At 38.5% G+C, this 23,822-nt stretch overlaps 1 protein-coding gene across 18 annotated transcripts in view; it reads left to right on the plus strand.

Moving 5' to 3' along the window:
• The window catches only part of Syne1 (spectrin repeat containing nuclear envelope protein 1), a 473,610-nt gene that overhangs the window by 215,914 nt on the left and 233,874 nt on the right, over nucleotides 1–23,822 (plus strand). For all 18 annotated transcript variants that reach the window (XM_087193553.1, XM_087193567.1, XM_087193559.1 and 15 more), the window contains 13 exons: nucleotides 1,072–1,251; nucleotides 2,220–2,370; nucleotides 2,832–2,990; nucleotides 4,358–4,540; nucleotides 7,097–7,198; nucleotides 10,001–10,204; nucleotides 11,336–11,543; nucleotides 12,577–12,689; nucleotides 14,011–14,216; nucleotides 15,181–15,336; nucleotides 18,925–19,216; nucleotides 20,359–20,531; nucleotides 23,185–23,494. In XM_087193553.1, coding sequence (XP_087049679.1) covers nucleotides 1,072–1,251; nucleotides 2,220–2,370; nucleotides 2,832–2,990; nucleotides 4,358–4,540; nucleotides 7,097–7,198; nucleotides 10,001–10,204; nucleotides 11,336–11,543; nucleotides 12,577–12,689; nucleotides 14,011–14,216; nucleotides 15,181–15,336; nucleotides 18,925–19,216; nucleotides 20,359–20,531; nucleotides 23,185–23,494 — 2,437 coding nt within the window. The remainder of the gene's footprint in view (nucleotides 1–1,071; nucleotides 1,252–2,219; nucleotides 2,371–2,831; nucleotides 2,991–4,357; nucleotides 4,541–7,096; nucleotides 7,199–10,000; nucleotides 10,205–11,335; nucleotides 11,544–12,576; nucleotides 12,690–14,010; nucleotides 14,217–15,180; nucleotides 15,337–18,924; nucleotides 19,217–20,358; nucleotides 20,532–23,184; nucleotides 23,495–23,822) is intronic.

The raw sequence follows: 23,822 nt of genomic DNA on the forward strand, positions 1-23,822 counted from the left end.
TCCTGAGGTTATGTTTCTGAAGAGTAGTAAGCTTTCTGACTAGTGTAACAATATTTCCGAAATGGAGTAAGCCTCTGGAGTAAGGAGATAGCAAGGTTCTCAGTGTCACTCACTCAGAAGTCTCACAGCTTTGGTGCTTTGGGGTGGCGTGGCCCTCTCTGGCCAGCAAACAGGATACCCTAGAACTGCTGGAGAAGAGGGCTAGGCTGGGTACACTGTGGCCAAGAAAATGTTTCAGTGAATTAGTGAATTTACTAAGTCCCTGCCATCCTAGTTACCTTTCTTCTTGTAAGGTGAGCGTAAGGGCAACACCTGCCCACAGCTACTTTGTTTGGGAATTAACTGGGATAATATATATGTAATTACTGTGCACAACAGCCCTGCACCAAAGCACAACTTGTCAGTGGTTACCTGCAAAAAGAATCCCTTTTTGCAGATGCTCCAATATCTACATATTAAGGACAAAAATGCAGGTTTTTAAATGGTAATCTTCAGCAATGGAGATAATCAACATTTTTAAGATAGATTTTTTTTTAGAGTTCAGTAAATCTATTTCTATCTTGAAAGAAATAACTGTGATCTTTAAGTATGATCATTACATGGGTTGGACCTCATGACAGAAGCTTTACATACTAATGATCTTGCAATAAGAATTCACCTACTTGGGCCGGGGATTTAGCTCAGTGGTTCCACCGCCTGCCTCACAAACTAAGGACCCGAGTTCGATCCCCAGTACCAAAAAAAAAAAAGAATTCACCTACTCAGCTATCAAGGTTAGTCTCAGTCTTAAAAGTCTTACACATCAAAGCAAAAGGCAAAGAGAATATAAGGGTAATAGAAGGATCAGAGTGAATAGTAAGAATGATTGTCAGTATTTTCTGATGTACGACCTGAGTCACCCTGCAAAATTAAAGGCATCTTTATCAATTGATATACATTAATTGCTGTGTTAAAAGTTTTTCTAGGCACTTAAATGTGTTTCCTACATTTATCATGTTATGATGGAGAGAAGGAATATTATACTTAACTATCCTTAGTGAATTAACAGTAAGGTAACATTTTAATTCACAGGCTGAGAGTCTTTAATCAGCTAGAAGATGAACTGAATTCTCATGAGCATGAACTATGCTGGTTGAAAGATAAAGCCAAGCAGATTGCTCAGAAAGATGTGGCTTTGGCTCCTGAAGTTGACAGGGAGATAAACCGCTTGGAAGTCACCTGGAATGATACCAAAAGACTAATTCATGAAAAGTAAGTCAGAAATGTCCCACTTTTGTTTTTAACTCCCTATTAATTTTGTCACATTGGGCCATTGACTTTTGATTTTGCAAAATGTGGTTCAAAACATACTTTATGCTACTGTACAAAGAAAACAAAATCAAGAATTTTGTTCTGAAACAAAATCGAGAATACATTATATACTGTTGATTATTAATGTAATCAAACTTTATTCCATATAATTATTCTCTTACGTTGTGACTTCTTAGAGATTGCAGTGTTCAATTACAAAAAAATCTGAATTTATTTGATCATTGACCTATTTTTTAATATTTAGACTATTTCTATATTTTCTTTGTTATAAATGATTTTACATAAATATTATAATTCTCCCTAAACATTAGTGCATACAGATCTGTTTCTAGGGAAAACATCCTTACTTGTAGAACTACTTGCTCAAAGGCATTTTACTTCTATAAACAAAAGCTACTTATTTTGATAATTCTCAGGGGATTCATGACCATGACAATTTGTTACATTATGATGAAATAGAAAAGGCACATTCATATTTTAATTATGGGGCTGTATTTTTGTTTGCTTTTTCTTTGTGTTGTTCTTGCTTTCATTCCTTGCCTCTAACACATGCTATTAAGAAATAATTAAAACAGCATTTAAAAAACATTTAAAACAACAAAACATTTGGGTGACTCATCTGAGTTTGAGTTGTCGAGAACATGTATTGCTTCTTTTTTGTCATTGAGTTTATAGATTTTGTTTTAATGCCTGTGTGTGTTCTTTATTCATAAAAAACCCATTTTGGACACTGGTTTAGGTACATTTACCAGCAACCATCATTTTGACCTAGGTAGGGAGAAATATGGTTCCACCATTCATCTCTGAACACATTCAAGTGGTGTATACTAGGTCCAATTAAAGGGAATGAAAGCTTTCCCTTCCTGACACATGACACTAAATAATACATTTTCCTTTAACCCTCACAGCCAAGGCCAGTGCTGTGGACTTATTGACCTAATGAAAGAATACCAGAACTTGAAATCAGCTGTCTCAAAAGTCATAGAAAATGCCAGCAGTGTCACTGTAACCAGAACTACTATAAAAGATCAGGAGGATCTTAAGTGGGCTTTTTCCAAGGTAAAATTCAAAATGCATTTGATTTAGTAGACTACTACATGCGTTTTCACTCACTGAGTAATTCTCACACAGATACTCTTGTCAGTTCATTTAGATGTGGGAAATTCCTGCTAATAGCTCAAATTTTTTCTAGGAATTCTGATATCCTAGAATTTTGGTAATTCATTAAAATTATATATATATTTTTTTACATATTCATTTGGATATGTACTACAGTTAATTAATATCATTAATTTCTGCTTAAGGTCAACTATTAAATACCTTTCTTTCTTTCTTTCTTTCTTTCTTTTTTTTTTTTGGTACTGGGGATCAAACTCAGGACCTTCCGCTTGTGAGGCAGGCGGTGGAACCACTGAGCTAAATCTCCAGTCCCTTAAATGCATTTCTTAATGGCAGATGGTTTTAAAGTTTTGACTTATCACTGATTGTCTTACTGATTGAGGAAATATTTATATCCACAGCATGAAACTGCCAAGCATGAAATGAACTGTAAGCAGAAAGAGCTGGACCGTTTTACCAGTAAAGGCAAACACTTGTTATCTGAACTGAAAAAGATCCACAGTAGTGACTTCACCTTGGTGGAAAAAGACATGGAGAGCACCATGGACAAGTGGCTGGATGTAAGAGCATCCTTGGGAACACGCCCTGGGAACAATTTAACCAGTGAATTCCTCAGCCAAACTTGAGGGCAAAGGGTTATTCAGAGGTGTGAATTCCATTCTGAACATGCAGTGTTAACTCCAAAATGACATTCTGAATAAAATCAGTGTTCACATAAAGTTAGAAATAGAAAAAAAAATTACCTGCTTTATTTTTATCAGAACTTACTGGCAGATTTCTGCATTTACATTTGGTTGCTTCAGTCCTAACAAATCACAGCTCTGAATGTTTTTCTTCTCAAGACTCTAGAATTATGGATAAAATAGAGCAATTTACAGACACCCTACAGAATATTAAAATGTAATGTATATCAATTTAAAGTAATAAGGCTGTAGTTTTGTGTTGAAAAACACTGGATCTGGGCCAGGGATTTAGCTCAGTGGTTCCGTCACCTACCTCGCAAGTGCAAGGACCGGGTTCAATCCCTGGTACCAAAAAAAAAAAAAAAAAATTGGATCTGTAGTTTATATTCTTGTGTTTTAATTCTCAGTCCCTTACTAGCTATGTGGTCATAAAACAAATCATTTAATCCTCCTGGAAATCAGCATATCTACCTCTAAATATTTTACTTCACCTTTCAGCTCAAAAGTCCAATGATTCCATTGACTCTATTCTCAATGTCTAGATTCAGAATTTTAATAAAAGATGGATTCCTTACTTAGTAAGCTTTAGCAAGCTAAATTTACTAAGTTAGTCTATTTTTTTTTTCTTTTTGGTACCAGAGATCGAACTCAGAACCTCATGCCTGCCAGGCAGGCGCTATGCCACTGAGCTAAACCCCTGGCCCCAAGTTAGTCTATTTTTATAATATAATCATATAATTGGGGGACATCAAAGATTTTATATGCCTGTTTTAAAGACCATTATTATAGAAAAAGTGGTAAGCAATAATAATTTAAATGACCAAAATGTGTTGTTTTCTTATGTATTTACTTGTTTTATAAATATTCTCACATGTAATTGATGCTCATTCCTAAACCTCAGCATTACAAATAAAAGTGCTTATTGTTCTACTTTGAAAAAATAAATACAATACTGCCCTAGATGGACTGGAATCCTGTAGAATTCAACCTTATAATGAGTTATATTATTGTATACTATAATAGTCACTAGAATCCCAACTTACAAATGAAAATCTAGTGTTTCAGAAATTCAAGCCACTATATATTTGTTAACATGTAGTTGAATTGGGAGTATTAATTAGCTCTCAGTAATTTTATAAAACTTTGACATTCAAATCTAATTTTCTAATTAAAAAGCATTGGTGGGGGAATGAACACTTTAAACTGTATACTGTTAATGGCGTGACTTCTACTGTCTATCCTAGGTATTGGAGAAATTGGAAGAAAACATGGAAAGGCTGAGGACAAGCCTGTCCATTTGGGATGATGTACTTTCAAGTAAAGATGAAATCGATGGGTGGTCAAACAGCTCTCTTCCACAGCTGGCTGAAAACATGAGCAACCTGAGCAGCAGTCTCCGAGCTGAAGAATTCCTTAAAGAATTTGAGGTAAACTGACACCACCTGCTTATGGATCTGCTTATTGCTGTCTAGAATATGAAAAAATTGTGGGTTTTTTTTTAAAGTTTATCCTTCTTTTCAAAGAGACACAGGAGCAGTCCAAACTATAAACTATTTTCTGCTATTTACTCAAATTTTATATAGGCTCTGCTTAAGTGTTTTTTTGCTTTATTTATTGTTTTAGTGGAGCCTTTTACTTCAAGTTTTAGTAGAAAAATAAAAGTGGATGAAATGCAAACTTTTTCCTGTTCTTATGAGAATGTGGCACTGTCCCATTTGAAAAATAAATATGAAGTGTTTTTAATTTAGTAATATTTAATAGTTATTTTTCTCCATTCAAAAAATTCATCAAATGTCTCAAATATGCTATTATTATTTGGTGCTGGGTTCTTCCACTTCCTTTTCAGAAATGAAAGAAAATGAAACATTGCATTGTCACAGGCCTCTAAGGAAAGTTTCTGATCTTCTATAGCGTTAGTCACCAGTTCATTTTCAACTCCTTTTATTCCCATTTATTGCATTCATTCATTTATCCCTTTATTCATGAAATTCTTAATGAATTCCTACAATATATCAGGCATTGTTTTTAGACACTGAACATACAGCAGTAAAACAGACAACAATGCTGCCTTTATGGAATTTATATTATTTACATAACAATATACATTATATGAAAAATGTTGAGTGATAATCAGGCTATGACAGACAATTAAGCAGGATACAGGGAAGGAGAGTGAAGAGAGAGATGTAATTGACAAAGCATACAATTGACTGTACTCTTACTGAGGCCAGAGGGTATCACATTGTATCCTCCACTGCCTAGCACTGTGCCTACCACTTAAAACTTGACTGATATAAAAAAAAAGAGAAAAAAAACTTGACTGATAGACGAATGAATGACTAGTCTGAAAACAGGTGAATGAACTATATTACCTAGTGTCTAGTGGTTTTTTGACTTATATAATATTCAAGAGAGATGTTATAATCAAATTCCAATTTCTAAGGGCTATCAGAGCAAAAGAAAATGATCCAGACTCAGAGTACAGTCAGGAACGCCCGGCACTGTGGTCTCTTTAGTTGTTATCATGGACACTGTTATGATGCTACTGTGGCTGAACATCCCAGCTCTTAGGGGCCTGCACTGGATCGTGTTAATCCCAGCTCACAGATTGTTAAATTTTCAGGAGTTTTGTAAGCAAGTGTTAGCACTGTCATTATAAGCTAAATTGTACATAAATTAACAATGAGGTAAATTTTATTAAAAACAAAGGTAGGGTCTGGCAGTATAGCTCAGTGGTTAGCGCACTCCAGGTTCCATTCCCAGCATCTCTAAATAAATACATACATACATACATACATACATACATACATACATACATAAATGTAACAGATACTCAAAATTTATCATGCCTAATGATTACTCTACACATTGCTGACATCTGTTATGTCTATACTTCAGATGATGAGGACACTCTAGAATGATGTGCCACTGTGTGACCTCAGCCCTGTGTGCAGTGACATGGTGTTACAGCTGAAAGTGCTGTAAATGCTGCAGCATCTTTTTAGGGAAGAGACACAGTTGTCAAACCAGCCTATGACTGCTGACCTCAGAAATCCAGGAAGCCAATGTGTCTCAGCCCCACATTCAGGATGACCAGGTCATTTGGTTACTAACTTCCTGACACACCAGACAAAGTTGGTGCCATGGAACCAGCCCAGTGCCGGGCAGTGCCCTTCCACAACAGAGTCACACATGAGTGTAGGTCAGGAGGGAGGGCCTGGCAATGCTGCGTCTTACTGTGTGAAGCAAACTGGTTCCTGAACTCAAGGCACCAGGAACTTTGTGTCCACAAAGCACCAGAATACTATTTTTAAGTTAAGGCAGATAATTTATTTAATGTTTCCTTGTGATCTCAAGTAACTGATTAAGTTTATAAGCATCCATGTTTAATAATGTCTCTTTAATGGAAGCCATCTGATTTTAATGAAAGGGACCACCATATGAGGACATATTTTGTGTGTTAAAAAATAATAAAATATTATCATGCTTCAGTTTTCCAGTTGTTCTGGTTTCTTCTTGGATTGCCTGTAAATTTTCCTTCGAAACAATTTATATGTATTACATACTGTCTGCAGCTGTGAGGCTCCCCTGATGTGTATTTGCTTTGAAATGCTCTGAAATGAATTCAGTGCCACCATGGGAATTGGTCATAGTACTGCTAACCAGTAAATGACAGCCTGTGGAAATCCCCACCAACTCCAGGCTTTTGGTTGGTGTTTCATTTTTTCCAGGATCTTTTTTCTAATAAAAGAGGGTGGGGAGAAAATAAGTTCCACATACTCCCTCACATTCCAAGTGAATGTTAAATGTAACTTTTGCCACATTCATAAGTAGTAACAACCCTCATAGAATGAAATGGACTCTTATACACTGGCTTAAACTCTGTACCTTGACAGTTAGCGCTTAAAATTATGAAATGCCAAATACAGTATGTCAGTGTTTCTGATTTGTGATGCAATTCCCCCTTTCTTTTATTTTGCTAGTCTGAAGTTAAAAACAAAGCATTGAAATTGGAAGAACTTCATTCCAAAGTTAACAGTCTTAAAGAATTAACTAAAATTCCAGAAACACCACCAGAACTTCAGGTAAGAGCTCAGTTTTATAATTAATACCATACATTGGGTTCTCTCTTGTAAATTCTCTCTCTCTCTCTCTTTCTCTCAAATCAACAACAATGATACCATCACCATAGTCCCAACAAAACACATATGCTTTATCATACACATGAGCTAAGTATAAATATCTATACAATTTCCTGTGCCTGTACTAATAACATATTTCCAATTCAGATATAATAAGAGTAGTTACTTTTTCCTTACTAAATTTTAGGAGCATTATCAGTCAGCTTGTCTCATGGACCATTTTATGTCTAGACAGGAATATCCTGTTTCAGGGATATTCTTATTAATATTTTCCTAATTCATTGATTCAGTATATGGGTTGGGAGTAATCACCACTGAAAATCTCCCTTCACAGCTCTGTAGATAGCACAAATTCCCAGGACCATTGAAGCAGGACATGGGAACAGGGCTGGCCCTGAGCCCTCAAAGCACCCAGTGTGGTAGGTCTCCTTTGGCTGCCAGCCCCCTGGCTCCTGGCTGAGGGCTCTGATGCGCCATTTAACCTTTGTATTTGCTGCTACTCTTGTGGGTTTTCTCCACATTGTCTTTCTTCTTGTTGTGCCTTTGTCTTTGACTTGCTGTTTCCTCCTAACCAACCAAACCAGCTTGCAACCATGCTTTTGCTCTGACCTGAGTCTGTGCACACATCAATTCATACCATTGGTGGATGACACACATGTACAGGAATGTTAGCAGTTCTGAAGCAGGAAATAGTGAGGACCTCTCCCCATGGATAACTCTTTAACACGAAGATAGGAACAAAAAGTGGCTTTTAATGTTGCCGGCAGCTCAGTGACTCCTGTCAGTCTCGAGAGCCCTGAATAGAAATTTGTGCTTCCTTATATACCTCTTTTTACATCTACAAAGCTTAATTCTATTGGAGTTTTCCTGGGAATATAGCAAGCAGGATTTACACAAAGCATAACAGTAGAGAGAGGGAGAGCAAAGAGTTTTGGTGATCTCCTTTGGTGACAGATTGCACAAGATTACAGATTACAGATTACAGAAGTTGTCATGGCTACTCAGGTACATTATACAAAGAGGATCGTTACCTAGTTAACCCATAGTTGCCTAATTTCATATGGAGGGGTGGTCTCCTTTCTCAGTTCCACCTGAAGCAAAAAGCAAAGTGGGTGCTATTCATATATAGAACTAAAAAGGGGGAGTGCTTATGGCTGTCACCTACTTTGGGAATATCAAGCAAGGGACAGCAGCTGGACTATTGCAGAGTGAAGATGAAGCTGGAATGTGGGGAACAAGCTACTGTTGTGCTCTGGTTTCTCCCCTCCTCCTTGCTCTGGCTCTCTCTCTCTCTCTCTCTCTCTCTCTCTCTCTCTCTCTGTATGTGTGTTTCTCTATGTCTCTCTCTTTCTTTCTCTCTGTGTCTCTCTCTCTCTTTCTCTTTCTCTTTGTTTCTGTCTGTCTCTTTCTCTTATATACCTGTACATATCAAGGAAGAGACCTGGGTGACATAATTTACCTCAAGTCTAGATAGAAGGATTTCAGTGGCACTACTTAAAAAACATAACCTGTGCCCCCTGCAGTTGGCAGGCACCAGAATCTAGTTTGTAACCCCTTGCCAGACAGGCTGCCTAACTACTCATGGGTTTGCCAAAGGAGAAGTGATTATTTGGTGTAGCCTGCCTCTCAGAGTTAGCTTCGGGGTGAATGTCAGAGCATGGCTGCCAGCCCAGAAGTGAGTCACAAGAGGAAAGGAAAGGAGGAGGCCACCACAGGAGGACATATAGACAGCAAAGAAGGCCATCTTGGTGAGCAGACCTCAGCAGTGAGAAGTGGAGGAGACAACTACAGGCTGAGGAAGGAGAACATACAGAGGCAAAAGAGAGTGTAGTAGCTCACATAGGGAATTCAGCAGGAGGTCCTGTATGAGAGGAGTCTCAGAAAAAACCACAGACTTAGGCTCATGAGAGATGTAGATAGGAAACTCAGGTGCAAATTCATAGCAGTTGGCACACAATTCAGAACTCGTACCCACCTCCTGCCAGTGCAAATCTTCAGGACAAAAAGCTGTACAAGGTAGAGAAACTGAAGTAAAGTAAAGAAAGAGAAGAGGAAGACCTTAACCGCCTTCTCCACAATGGGCTCCCTGCATGCAGCAGGTCTGAGCTGAGACTAAGAAAAAGCCTTAACTTTTAGTTAAAAACTTTGATCTCTAAATAGACCTGGATCTTTGAATTGTGGAATGGAAACTGTTTCACAACTTATAGTGATTGTAAATCCTTTTATTAACTATGGGGCTAGAGAGGCCACCTGTTCTGAAATATATCATCTCCAGAGGAGAAAATATCTTCCCCACTGAATGTTTCCTACAACAATAAAACTGCTTTATCATGAAGGCTTAGTGGTGTTTATCCCAAGAAGAGGTTCTTCTGGGCAGAGAATGTGTGGATATTCCTCAAGAGATTGAAGAATAGAGTTTGGGTCACCTCCTATCCTCAGGAGCTCCATATAGATCTAGGTAAGATTTTAGAAGATGATCTCATGTATTCCAGAGAGCCTCAGTTCAAACCACCCCTTTAACATCCACTGTTAGCTACAAGTCCTACTCTCCACTTTCCCATCACTTGATATGTTTGGCAATTCATGCTTCTGGTTTTCCTTCCTGGAAAAGGCATATTAGCATTGGAGTGGCTTCTATGGTGAAGCTTAAGTTTTCTCAACAAATTTGCACATAAACAGAATTCTTCCTGAATGAGTGTTCTTTTGGTTTCCACAGACTTTAATAAAATCTTGCCTTATAATTAGTTTATAGAAGCAGACGTAAGGCAGAAACTGGAGCATGCTAAAGAAGTAACTGAAGAAGCAAAAGAAACCTTGAAGGTCTTTGCTGCTCAAAGTACAAGCATAGAGAAATTCATCAGTGACAGAACAGTGTGGCTGATGAAAGTGGAAGAGTCCTTGATGAGCTATGGCCAAACCAAGACATGTAAAGGACTGAAAAAAGTAAAGGTAGGTGCTGGACTATCAGTAAGTACTTCTGCTTGAATGGTGCTAGTAGTTCTCCTGTTTGTAACAACCGTAATGAAAAGGACAGCCTCTGTTTTCAGTTATTCATATTGGCAACCAGATAACTAATATATGATACTGGACACAGCAAAATAAGCAATAAGTGAAGAACTGGGCACCGGTGTTAAGAAACGGAAGATGAATAATCTAAAACCAGAAAGTGTATATGTTGCAGTGCCTTCTCAAAGACTGTATTTGTTTATATATGTCAATACATATGCATATATATATACATATGTATACATTTATGCATATTGGTAAAAAGGTGAACCTAGGGGCTGGGGATTTAGCTCAGTGGTTCTGCTGCCTGCCTTGAAAGTGCAAGGTCCTGAGTTCGATCCCCAATACCAAAAACAAAAAGATGAACCTATAGAAATACTAGTTGACTTTCTGTCGATATTTAAGCTTGAATGTCAGATAGATATTTTATTATTTAATTATTTTTTATGGTCAATTTGACTGCTATCATCTAGAAAATGTTATAATTTTGGAAAAGAAAAGTACAGGAAACTTTCCACTTCCATGTCACTTGACCATATTTATTGATGACACTCCTGATTAACTGTATGTAAAAGATGTACATTGAGTTAACTTTTTAACATATATATGTAGTTTACTTGTCTTTTAGCATATTTTCTTACCATACTTAAGACTAAGGACATATTTTTAAATTAGTTGCTAGTGTTGTTGGCATGGCCGGTGATCTTAATCAAAACCCAAATGGCATATTGAAAAATATGACATTTCTTATAAGGTGACCAACATCAAGATCATGGACTTGGACTGAAGTCCACATGGAATTATTTAATTTGCTTGAAAACTTAGACTAAACCCAAATTCTAGCCACTTCCCAACAGCTGCTGTTACCAAGGAGAACTGGGAACGTTTACTGAAGAAGCCATACAGAGCCACCACAAATATTCAGAAACACTCCCACTCATGTGCATATGCTTCTGAGTGAATTTCACCAGCATCACATTCAGATGGAAAAGATTATTATGGTGGAGTTATTGCCTTGTTTCTTTTGAGTCTCTTTCTAATGAATACCCCTTGTGGTATATTTTTACCCTATAGGATATAGAAAAAGAGCTTCAAAGTCAGCAAAGAAACATCAGCTCTACCCAAGAGAATCTCAACAGTTTGTGTCGCAAGTACCACTCAGCAGAGTTGGAGAGCCTGGGTCGGGCAATGACAGGCCTGATAAAGAAGCAGGAAGCCATGAACCAGCTGTGCTGTAAAACTCAAGCCAGCCTGCAGGATTCTCTGGAAAAACATTTCAGTGGTGAGGACTGATGGGCCTGGGTGTGGGTAATTGTTCTTAAGAACGAGTCCAAACTAAATGCTGTCTAAAAACTGCCAGGAAAAGTTGGAGGACACTTTCCAAAAGTATACCATTTCAAATTCATTCCTGCGTTACGATTTGAGCAGCAGAAGTAATGTGCTGGGGGCTTTTTCCCTACGCAGAATTCTTCTCCTTTCTCCCCAAGAAAGCAGGTGTCCACCATTTTGATGATTCTGAATTTCATCTGGGTTTTCTATGCATTAATTTAGGAATGTAGAGAATTATTTCAGCTTTTCAAGAGGCCCACAGCCACTGATGAAATAATAAGGATATTTTTAATGCTAGGATGAAGTGACACAATAAACCAGGATGTTAGGAGACCACAGGCACAGCCATGAGTGAGGAAACCACTTGTCCTGTGCTTTTGCTTCCCCATAGCAGTGCCAAGGTGCTGATGTGAATGCACAGCAGCTCTCGGGTGATGCAGTAAAAAGTGGAAATGGCTCGTCCCTGAGCGATAAAAATGTCTTTAGCCAGGCATGGTGTACATGCCTGTAATCCAAGGACTCTGGGAGGCTGATGGAGGCAGGAAGATTGCAAGTTCAGGTCCATCCTAGGCAACTTAGTAACTTAGAGGACCTCATCTCAAAATAAAAGATAAAAATGGTCTGGGGATGTGGCTCAGTGCAAAGGCCTTAGGTTCAATCTCCAGTACTGAAAAGAAATAACTTCAGTGCTCCAGCCCTTGAATTCTTGCATAGTCTTTACCCAAAGAAAGAAGCATGATAGGAAATCAGGGATTCCAAGAATACCAGTTGGTTGTCAATCTCTTCTCTAAGATAATTTTCCAGTTCTGCCATCCACAGTAATGGCTGTAGATCACGCTGTATTATGTTTTACATTATCATCTTCTTTCTGGAATGTTTGTAAGGGAGAATGAGATGGGCTGAAGTGCAGAAGTAATTCATGTGTCAATCCTGGGAACTTATTCAGTGTTTTGGATTTATTCCTGATCCTCATTACCTTTCAAAAGATTCTATGCAGGAATTCCAAGAATGGTTTTTGGGAGCAAAAGCAGCAGCCAAAGAATCATCTGATCGAACTGGCAACAGTAAAATTCTGGAGGCAAAGCTCCATGATCTCCAGGTACGAAAGCTGGCATCCTTCTTTGCACACTGCACTCAGGTGCCTTCAGGTCCTCTCATTTCCCAAATCTCATTTCAGTTCATCTCTTCTTCTTCTCTAGCAGAATTGGCCTTACTGTGTCAGATAGACACAGGCAACATAGAAAGTAACTTAGAAAACAACTCGGAGCTAGAGATTGTCTAGGTCTCCTTGTCTCTCTTTGTGCCAGAGAAACATTTTTTTGGAATTCATTCAAAATGAAATCTATTTTTTCACTTTTATAGTAGTAAAAATATGAATAATTCTATCTATTTTATCACTGTTGTGGAGATTTTAAAAGAGGGAGAAAAATAGCTTAGTGTCTAAATTTTGAGGTAAAATATATGCAAATTAAAGTAATGTCTATTTCAAGTTATTTGGACTCTATTGACTAGGAAAATTGTGTGAATTCAAGAAGGAAAATGTCATTGTAAAGCAGAGTTAAGAAATTACTTACAGAAGAATAGATTCAAATTAGGTTTGGGCTAAGTTTTTTTTAGCACCTAATTTGAGCAGAACACTGGAAACTTATTCAAAGTTCAGTATTGTAAAAAAAAAAAAGATAAACAAAAAAACTAACATGTACCCTGTGGATTTTGTGGCCTAATAGGTAATGAAAGTGATATCAGTAATTCATTCATTATATTAGAAGTCAGGGAATTAAGATTGTCATAGTAAAAGGAAGGCTGTTTTGCAAGAGGCATGATGAATTCACATATGGAATTGTTCCCTTTAAATCTTGGGTCTCCCGAACTCCACATAGAAATGTCAGAGTGACAATTGACATGCCACTCTGGAGCTCAAGGGAGAGGCTCAGCTAGCCTTGGCTTCTGGGATTCTTTGGCTCTGTAGGAGCCATTCTATGTATAGATCCAAGGAAGAGGCACATACGAAAAAGGAAAGGTCCCTTTCCTGAGGGTCTGACTGTGTGAGTTGGGTGGATCAGAAGAGGAGGAGGAGGAAGGGAGCAGTTGGCCGGTTAGAGGAATGTCACAGTACTTCTGAGACACTGAGACTGAGGAGGAATTGAGAACAAGACTGTGATGCGATCATCCTCTTTTCTAGACAGACAACATTCTGTTTGCCCTCAGTGCCTCCCAAGGCTGGCCTAACTTCCTTAGGATCCTTGATTCTATCCATTCAAATGCATCATTCGCGTCCCAGGCTTATTACACATTTTCCTTCTGGGCTTTGGTTTTCTTTTTCTCTGCTATCTCAGCTCAGCATTATAATGAATGAGCCCATGCATCAGTGTCTCTGAATAATAGCAAATATATCTCATTACCTTTATTTCCTGCAACAGAACATTCTGGACTCAGTCAATGATGGGCAAAGCAAACTTGATGTAGTGACTCAGGAGGGACAGACTCTGTATGCACACCTGTCGAAACAAACTGTCAGCAGCATTCAGGAGCAGATTACAAAGGCGAATGAAGAGTTTCAAGCATTTCTGAAGCAATGCCTTAAAGACAAGCAGGCCCTCCAAGACTGTGCTTCTGAGCTGGGGAGGTAGGTTGTTCCTATAAACGTAGATTTCATTACACAGAGAAAAGGGGCTTGTGAACAAACATAAATTTGAAATTGTGAGTTTAAATTATAATGATGTTTGATCTACCTTCAGTGCAGGCTCATTCTAGTACAATAATCAATTGCTCAGACTCTAAAGTTATTATTTGGCTTTATTTTCTATATATTAAAATTGTTTTCAGTAGTAATTGTAAATGGCATAGTTGCATGCAATTTTCATCTATTTGGCTAACAGGAGATGTTAGGGCTTTTATACATTCAATTTTAGGTGATTTAAGATTTTTCCTTGTGTCCATTTCTGCTTGGATAATATCATGGCAGAAAGTGACTATAGAATTTTGTGTATCAAGATTTCGATCAATGATATATGTCAATGAGGATGAATATCAAATTACAAGGAAAAAAATCCTCATCAGTATGAGGAGAAAAGATGTCAATAAGATCCAATTGCCTTTCTAGTAGCCAAATAATTTCTTACACTTGTCCAGGTTTCTGGGAGAGCATATACTGTCATCAAAGCTTAGAGCTTTTGTACCAAATTCAAATTCCCTTAAGAAACAAAGACATAAAAAAACACTTTCCCTTCTTTCCCTGGAGCTGTACATGTCCCACTTACCCACTGGCACCAATTCAAGAGTCTTTGTACCCACACACACAAAGTTAAGTGTATGTTGGCATAGAAATGTAATCATACTGTCCGTTATCAAATATGAAATCAATTTAGTATGTAAGGTAATTTTTCCTGGCTTGTATCTCAAAATATATTACCATGACTTCTCACTTTGTTACTGAAACAAGTAGTCAGACTTATTGTTGATTTTTCTTTATAATTTGAAATTTCATGAGATCTTAATTGCTGAAAAAAAACATAGTGACCTTAGCTATTAGAACTTACTATTGTAATGAGCACAGCAGGATTTCTCTAAAATATTTTTCTTTTCTTTAGCTTTGAAGATCAGCACAGAAAACTGAACTTATGGATCCACGAAATGGAAGAAAGGTTAAATACAGAAAATTTGGGAGAGAGTAAACAGCATCTTGCTGAAAAGAAAAATGAAGTTCATAAAGTTGAAATGTTTCTGGGAGAACTTCTGGCTGCGAGGTATGGAAACAAAAATAGAATGGCTCCTTTACCTGCTGTTATATTTTCAACTACATGATGGTTTGGTTTGGTTTGGTTGTTTGTTGATGCTGACTTATTCTGAGCCCTGAATGACTAGAATACAAGATGTTGCTACTTCAGTGTGTCATTCTGTAGACCACGATAGAAATAAAGAGCTAATCTGCATATGAGTTTCACTTTTGTGCTGAAAAATCAGCCAGGTCTCTTACCTACTGGAACTCTTTATTTTTTCCTTTAAACAAGGTGTTGACAATACTGTGCTTTCCTTTCTGGGGTTGTTTTGAAGATTTAGTAATATAATGTAAAGCAGATAGGAAAAAAAGGAGACCTTAAGCTTACAATAACTGTAAAGGTACAAAATTAATGCTGTAGGCTTCAACTTCCATGTATTCTTCACACATTTCATGCTGTAGTTGCATTTCTTATGGACCCATCCTCATAATATTCTTTTTTGTTTTGTTTTTGTTGTTGTTGTTGTTGTTGTTGTTACCAGGGATTGAACTCTGGACCTTTCGGTTGCAAGGCAGGCAGCGGAACCACTGAGCTAAATCCCCGGCCCTCTCATAATATTCTTGATGAAGCAAAGAGGCATAGTCATTATGTCTGACTCTCCTTTGATTCCTCTTCTCTACTACAGTCTTCTTCTCTTTATTCCTTAACCATTGAGAGTGGAAGCCATGGTTTCTTTAACATGTACAGGCCACTGATCTGTGCTTCTGACTTACCACCCATCTTCAGCACCTTGGTTCCTAAATTCATGCTTTACCCCTGGCATTTCTAGTTGCTTCCTCTCCACCAGAAGGCAGAACAATTTCCTCCAGGGAAACATAGCTTCAACAAACACCTGGGCTTCTGAAAATCATCCTCTTCAAGAGTAGGACCACTGGTCTGTGAGGCAGAAGAGGATAGTACCCTAGTGTTTGCACAGATAAATCAACAATAATTAATTTTGTAAAATTTACCTAATTCAGGTCCTGAGCATTCTCTGTATCCACTGCATCATCTTTATGGTCACACATGCCTAGTACTCCTTGCCTTGAGAAACAAGCATGTAAACAACTGAACAGCAGGACCCTTACTGGCAACTGCTTGTACATGTGCTAGTTTGATGACTATTATAGTTTCCCTGAAACACTTTTATTCCATCACTGGCAGCCATTACTGATGACTACGTCTGTTTACTGGATCACCCCCAACATCCAACTAAGTCCTTCAAGATCGGGAACTTCATGTCTTTGGCATCTTTATATTCCCATTGTGTAGGGAGGTGCCAGAAAAATAGAAAATATTTATGGAATTAACAAAATAATAGCATCATTCTAACATTAACTTTCTGAAAATTATACAACACTTTATTTTGCTTTCTAAACACTATTATCTGGATACAATATAACACAACCAAACCCACCTCTCTTGGCTCTCTAGACCTGCTAAATGGCTTTACATATTGTCAGCTTCTGTTTCTTCTCCATAGACTTCTCTTTACAGTACTTTCCTTTGTGCCAACTTTTTCTGCCATCATTACACTAAAACCACATTGAAGAAAGTGCTCTACATACCCTTCATCCCCAGATTCAATGTCTTTCTTTACTCGTTATTGTTTTTGTGATAATTACAATTTTTTGACCTTGATTGACACATCATTTTTCTTAAAGTTTTACTCTCTGGTATTCCAAGAGCAGATGGTAGGTGACCTTAGGTGTGCTTGTACCCAGGATGTTTCCCACCAAGCTGGCCACTTCTCCAGACAATCCTAGATCACCCAGGATCATGTGCTGGGTCACTTGAATTCTTTCACTTGCTCCTTACTACTCCCAGTCTTCTAGAATTTTTCTTCATATTTCCAGTGCTTCAAATATTTTGGGCAAATGTCTCATACTTTTTAAAGTACCCAGACCTGAGACTCACTGGATTTTTTCATGCATTAAACAATTCATCTTGTAGTAACAAATGAAATATCTTATCCTGGATTATTATTTAGCTCACATTAATGTTTAAGGAAGCTTTTTGCCTTGGCAAACAGATTACAAGTATAATAAATATCTTTTAGAAGACTCACTTTATGTTCTTTTACTAGTAGTCAGACATTTGACTAGTAGTTAAAACATTTCCTCGCTCCCCTCTGTACCCCATATTCTCCTGCTAGATGAGCTGGTAAGAATTCTCTAGACTGAAGGGCACTAGGATTTGGGAGCCAGGGGATCATGAAATGATGGTTAAAGGTACAAACTCTGAGTTAAGTAGAAAGAAGGAGTTTTTGTTCTTTTTAGAGTAACAGCATGGTGAATATAGTTTGAAATAGAATATTGTACATCCAAATTGGTAAGTGAATAAATTTCAAGTGTTCTCACCACAAAAAACAAAATGTTAAGTATTTGAAGTGATTGACATGTTAACCTGATTAATTTAATTACTGCACAATTTATTCATATGTTATAACATCACTTTATACCATAAATATAGGCAATTATAAATTGTCAGCTTACAATAAAAATAGCTACAGTAAATGACTGTCCAAATTGCACTTAAGTAACGAACGAAAACATAACTCAGAACTCTACTTCAAAAACAAAATAAGGTACCGAGCTACATAGTGCTTAAGCTTTTCCCTTGACCTTACTAACATAGGTCCAAAGAGAGATGAACGCAATACTCAAGATACAGCAAGGAAAACATATCGCATCTACAAAGGCCTTTGAAAGAAACTTTTCTCGCTTTGTTTGCTTCACATTCTGTTCGGTTCTAGGGATAGAAGATCCATGTTATAGCTCTGGTTTTAAGAGGATGATACCTTTGTGGGTTGAGAAAGATATGTTAGATAAAAAAGCAAGACAAGGAACAGAGAGCACATGAAGGGACGGCACTGCCAGACTCTCCTGGGTTGTTGTGGGTGCTCCTTGGAGATGTGATGCTTCATTGATTCTTGAATGAAAACAAGGCCAAAACCAAAGGAGCAGAAGGCTGTTCCCAAAGGCAGTCTCTGTCAGTCATTGCTTAACGATGGGATGCTTTCTAAGAACCTTATTGTTAGGTGAATTTGTCATTGTGTAAACACCACAGAGTAGATTTGCACAAACTGAAATGCTACCATATAACTAGGTGAGAGAATCTTATGGTATCACTGTTGCATGTGTGGTCACTTTGCATGTGACCTTATGAGGCATATGCAAAGTGTGTACTTCAAACAGCAGAGTGCTTTAGGAATTGCAGAGAGCTTGTCACAGTTAGAACACTCAGTAGGACCGGAGAGATGCTAGGGATGAGCCTGGAGAGGGAGCAGGGCCCATTTTCTGAGCTGAATTCTTGGTGAGATGGTCAGCTCCCTCACTGCTCTTTGGATCCAGGCACAGCATGGGTTGGATCATTTCCACAAACAACCATTAACTCCATTAAGAGAGCCAATAAGAGAACACAAGTATCCAGCCTGGTTCCCAGCGCCTGCCTTACTTTTAAAGGCATGTCAGCTGCAAGCCTTTGTCTGGCTCCTGCTCCAGTATCAACAATCATCTGTCACTCCCCTGTGCTCTGGAATGTCAGAATTAAATTTTTTTCCTGTTTCTTTTTCAGAGAGTCTCTCGATAAACTTTCCCAGAGAGGGCAGCTTCTTAGTGAGGAAAGCCACAGTGCAGGGCAGGGTGGCCGCCTGGGCTCCCAGCTCCTCACCAGCTACCAGAACCTGCTCAGAATGACCAAGGAGAGGCTGCAGAGCTGCCAGCTTGCCCTCCAGGAGCACGAGGCCCTGGAGGAAGCAATGCAGGACATGTGGTCCCGGGTGAGAAACATCCAAGACAGGCTGGCCTGTGCAGAGAGCACTCTTGGGAGCAAGGAGACCTTGGAGAGCCGGCTGTCACAGATACAGGTAGGTGCAGGGAACCAGCTGCTCACAACTGCTGGAAAGCAACTGGAGTAGATTCTCAGAGGTTTGAGTTTGACCTAATCCTTCTGGGAGCCTTTAAATAAGGACTGTGTGGACAAAAATGGAGAAATCAGGCAAAAAAGATATATTTCTTTTTTCTCTTGCAAAGGAGCAATTTTGTTCAAATACCTTTAAAGTTATTCCTATTTTAATTGAGTTAAACAGTCAGCAAACGCTGAGTACCTACTCTGCTCCGAGCACTATGCAAGTTGCTGGGAATGCAAAGGTAAACACTAGTCCTCATTTTCTGCTTTCCTGGTCTCACAGGAAAGATCAGTGTACCACTCAGCATTTATGCAGGCTTAGGTAGGGGCCATGTTGGAAGCAAACAAGGCTGTGCACACAGCAGACCACCAACCTAGACTGGCAATGTAGGTCACTGTCTTGGTTTATTTGGCTTACAGTTCCTAGAGGTTTCAGTCCATAGTCACCTGGCTCCAAGGCAGGGTGTTGTGGCAGAGGGGCATCACAGAGGAGAAATAGCCCATGACAAGCAGCACATTAGCCCTCTTTCTGTCCCTTATATTTTATGCAAGGTACCCCCCACCCCCACCCTGGCCAGGTATAGCACTCACACCCTTAATCCTAGCCAGAGCTATGTCAGACCAATCAGTGGGCTGATTTAGTAACTACACACCCTTGATCCCAGCACCACACACTCTAGATCCAGCCACCTCTGAAAAGCCCTTCCTTTGACTGCATGAGGCTTTGGGAGACGTCTTGACACAAGCCATAACAGTCACCTTGAATTCTAGGAATCAGTCACCATTGAATGTATGTGAAGGTTAGGATTATGGCAGTTGTGTTTTCATTTTCAAAATAATTTATTTTCACTCTTTGAAACCAATCAAGCTAAGGGACCAATATTTTCTAAGAATTTAATTTGGAGTTCATATTTGACTCTAGGACTCCCTGGTATCTAACAATGAAGAGAAATGTGATATTACAGTAGGGACTAGAGTTGATTGTTATTTTTGATGGTAAGATGTTCCTTACGTTAATTTTTGTGAGAAACATAACCCTTCTTAAAAAACAGCAGAAGATTTTCGTACTCCTACTGACAAATATTCTCTCTCCCCTCCCAGGATATTCTCTTGATGAAAGGTGAAGGAGAAGTCAAGCTGAACATGGCCCTTGGCAAAGGGGAACAGGCCATGAAAAGCAGTAGTGAAGAAGGCCAGAAGGCGATTCAGGCTCAGTTACAGACTCTTAAGAACGCGTGGGCTGATATCATGAGCACCTCTGTCCATACTCAGAGGTACAGTTTATTGTAATATGTATTTACCCACATAACACCCAAGGGCTTAGTAAATGGTGGACCAGTCCTGAGGCACCCTGGGGTAGAGTTACCGAGCATGCTATTTTAGCAGGTTGCATGCATGCCTGTCCCTGCCTACATTGCATTCCCCAAGGATAAAGACTATGCTTTTTTTGTTTGTGTTTTTGTTTTATTTTTAAAATGTTCACATCTCCCCATTAACATCTCTCAGGGAATCTTGCCCAAACCATGGGCTCAAGAGAATGCTTCTTTTCAAGTCATTAAAGCAAGGATACATGGTTCTTTAATAATATTTAGCTTTTTAAAGGAATATGTAGGGAATACATTGTTGGCAACCATTGAGCTTAAGTATAAATCTGTTCCTTAACCAAAGGTGAGATCACCCACACTGGGCTTGTAGGAAACAGAGAGGGTGGTTTTCATTGTCACATTGGTGGAGCCCAGACAACTAACTGTGGAACATTCTCATACCACCAAAAATCAGCCCATGCAGAGCTTTCATAGTGTCACACAATCTCACTCATGTGTAGACTTTACGGAAATTATCTCAAAGAAAATGAAAGCACGATGTGGAGTGGTAGTTACAGGAAGCTGCAGAGAGTAGGGCTGGGGAGAGATGGGGGATGGCTGATCAGTGGGTACTAATTTATAATTAGGAGGAAGAAATCCTGGGATGCTATTGCATAATGAGGTGACTAAAGAGAACAGTGATATACCGTGCATTTGGAAAGACAGAAAAAAGTATATTAGAAGTTTTCACTGTAAAGAAATGATAAATGTTTGAGATAGTTAAGATTAACCTTGTTTCAGCATTATACCATGTACACAAGTATTGAAATATCACATTAACCTTTAATGTGTAGAATTTGAATGTTTTATGTAAAATTATGTTTTAATTTAAATGAAAGAGAGAGAGAGGCTACAAATAATCTGACTAGCTTGTTGAGCAAATGATAACAAATCAGGATTATACTGGAACACATCCTAGGACCCATATTCTGAAGATCACTTATACTATCAGATCATGTAAGAAGTGAGAGCCCAGTGTGATTGTAACAAATAGATGAATGGAAGAAATCAAAATAAACACTGCCACCATCCATTGCAGTATCACCAGTAAGCCATGGTTACACTTAAAAATTGGATTTTATGTCCTTTAATACAAAACACAAGTAGTGATTTGCAAAGTAGGCAGTACTTTGCTTCTTAATAATAACTCCTAGTGGTCTGCAAGAAAAAGGTCAGATTCTGTGATAGCTTATTCTATAGCAGCCTGCTGGAGCACCAGCTAAACTTCCTGATCTTTGACAATAGGACAGCTTCACAAAATTTTATAGGACTGTAAGCAAATACTTTGCAGATATTAGAACAAAAATTTAAACACAAGAAGCAGATTCAGATCTTTGACTTTCCCAGTTCTGCAGGATATTAGACAACTAGACATTGAGCAGTAGCAGTATTCAAAATATTGTGTTAAAATAACGAAACAAAAGAAAATAGATTTTGCCCTCTAATTAGTCAGAGGTTGGGGTACATAGGAGAATACTCTCCAGAAAAGTCTGACCCAGGTTGTGCAATTCAGAGTTTTCAAAAGACATGGAGTGGGTGTAAAAGGATGCAGGTCTGGGTGGCTTCTGAAGAAGTGGAGATTGATTCAGACTTTTTAGAAAATTCTTTTAGGAAAGGATGCGACTCTACTGTATATATGATGAGGTTCCTATTGATGCCAAAGCAGCAGTTTGAGCAAACATCGGAAGTTTGTTAACCAAATCCTAACTCAACATGCAGGTGAGGGACACTGGGGCAGTCACTGAAGATGGATTTAGAATAGTTTGTAAAGCTCAATTTTGGGTGACTTTTCTGAATGCTAGTCTGGAAAGCCTTTGCTTTTAATATCTGGAAAGCTAGTTAGTTACTTCACTATTATGTTTGTGACTGTGTATATTTTTTTACATTAGAAGTACATTGAGCCTTCATTTGTTCACACATACAATACAAAGCATCGGCTTGTGTGTGTTTGCATGTGTGTGGCCCTAAATGAAAACCAATCTAATATTATTTACTCAGGGAGAATGCCTTTGAACTGTAAACAAAATATAATTGCCATATTATTTTTAATAAAATAAGCTAATCCCAAGAAACTTAATAATTGATTTATACTAACTAAAATTTAATTAATGTTTCCAGTGCTGAATATTACAGCATGGCATGTAAATTTGTCTATCTACTTAAGACACCTAGCATGTGGAAGGCAGGTCTCCTGATACAGGTCTGACCACAGCGTGTTACTTCACATTTTAGCATTGATTTACCCCGTGTAAAGGAATCGTGCTCTGGGTGCAGTGGATCAGAGAAGCACATTCTTCCTGTAGTCAAAGCAACATTTTCATCCCTTACAACAGTATTTGGTGAAACCATTTACAAAAATATAATGACCTAATAGGCTTTTGTTTTGGTTTGGTTTGTTTGGGTTTGGGTAGTGCTGGGGATGGAACCCAGGGCTTCATGCATGCCAGACAAGCCCTCTGCCACTGAGCCACATCCCCAGCCCAAGGATGCAGTGACCTTGAGATTGGATTTTGGTAGCAATATCAAGACAAGCCATTTTTAAATTGTGTGGTATTAACTCTAGCACTCTGGAGTCTGTGCTTAGCCAATGGAATGACCACCTAGAGAGGAAAAGCCAGCTGGAGCAGTGGATGGAATCAGTGGATGAGAAAATAGAACGTCCTCTACAACTGCAGCCAGGCCTGAAGGAGAAGTTTTCCCTGCTGGACCATTTTCAGTCCATCGTCTCTGAGGCAGAAGATCACACCAGCGCTCTGCACCGTCTGAACGCCAAGTCCAGGGAGCTCTATGAGAGGACTCGGGATGAGTCCTTCAAGGAAGCAGCCCAAGAGGAGCTGAAGACACAGTTTCATGATATAACAACTGTGGCCAAGGTTAGTGCTTTATAACCGAGAAAGGCTTCAAGACTAAAGTAAAGAGTAAGATAAAGGTCAAGCCCAGTAGTTCACACCAGTGATCCTAACACTTAGAAGGCAGAGGCAGGAAGATCTTGAGTTCAAAGCAAACCTGGACTGTGTATCGAGAGCTGATTAAATTATTGGAGAACCAGCTGCTCTGAAACTATTTTTTTGTTGTTGTTTTGTTAGGTATTAAAGATTGTTTCTCACCTACACTTGCAGATGTATTTTTCTCTTTCTTTTATCTTGGGATTATTCATTATTTTCTGTCCTTTTCTACTTTGTTAGTCAATTTAATTTCTTT

The sequence above is a fragment of the Heterocephalus glaber genome, unplaced genomic scaffold, assembly GCF_053883595.1.
Source record: "Heterocephalus glaber isolate CG9 unplaced genomic scaffold, H.glaber_assembly_v1.0 deba00001593, whole genome shotgun sequence".
Lineage (NCBI taxonomy): Eukaryota > Metazoa > Chordata > Mammalia > Rodentia > Bathyergidae > Heterocephalus > Heterocephalus glaber.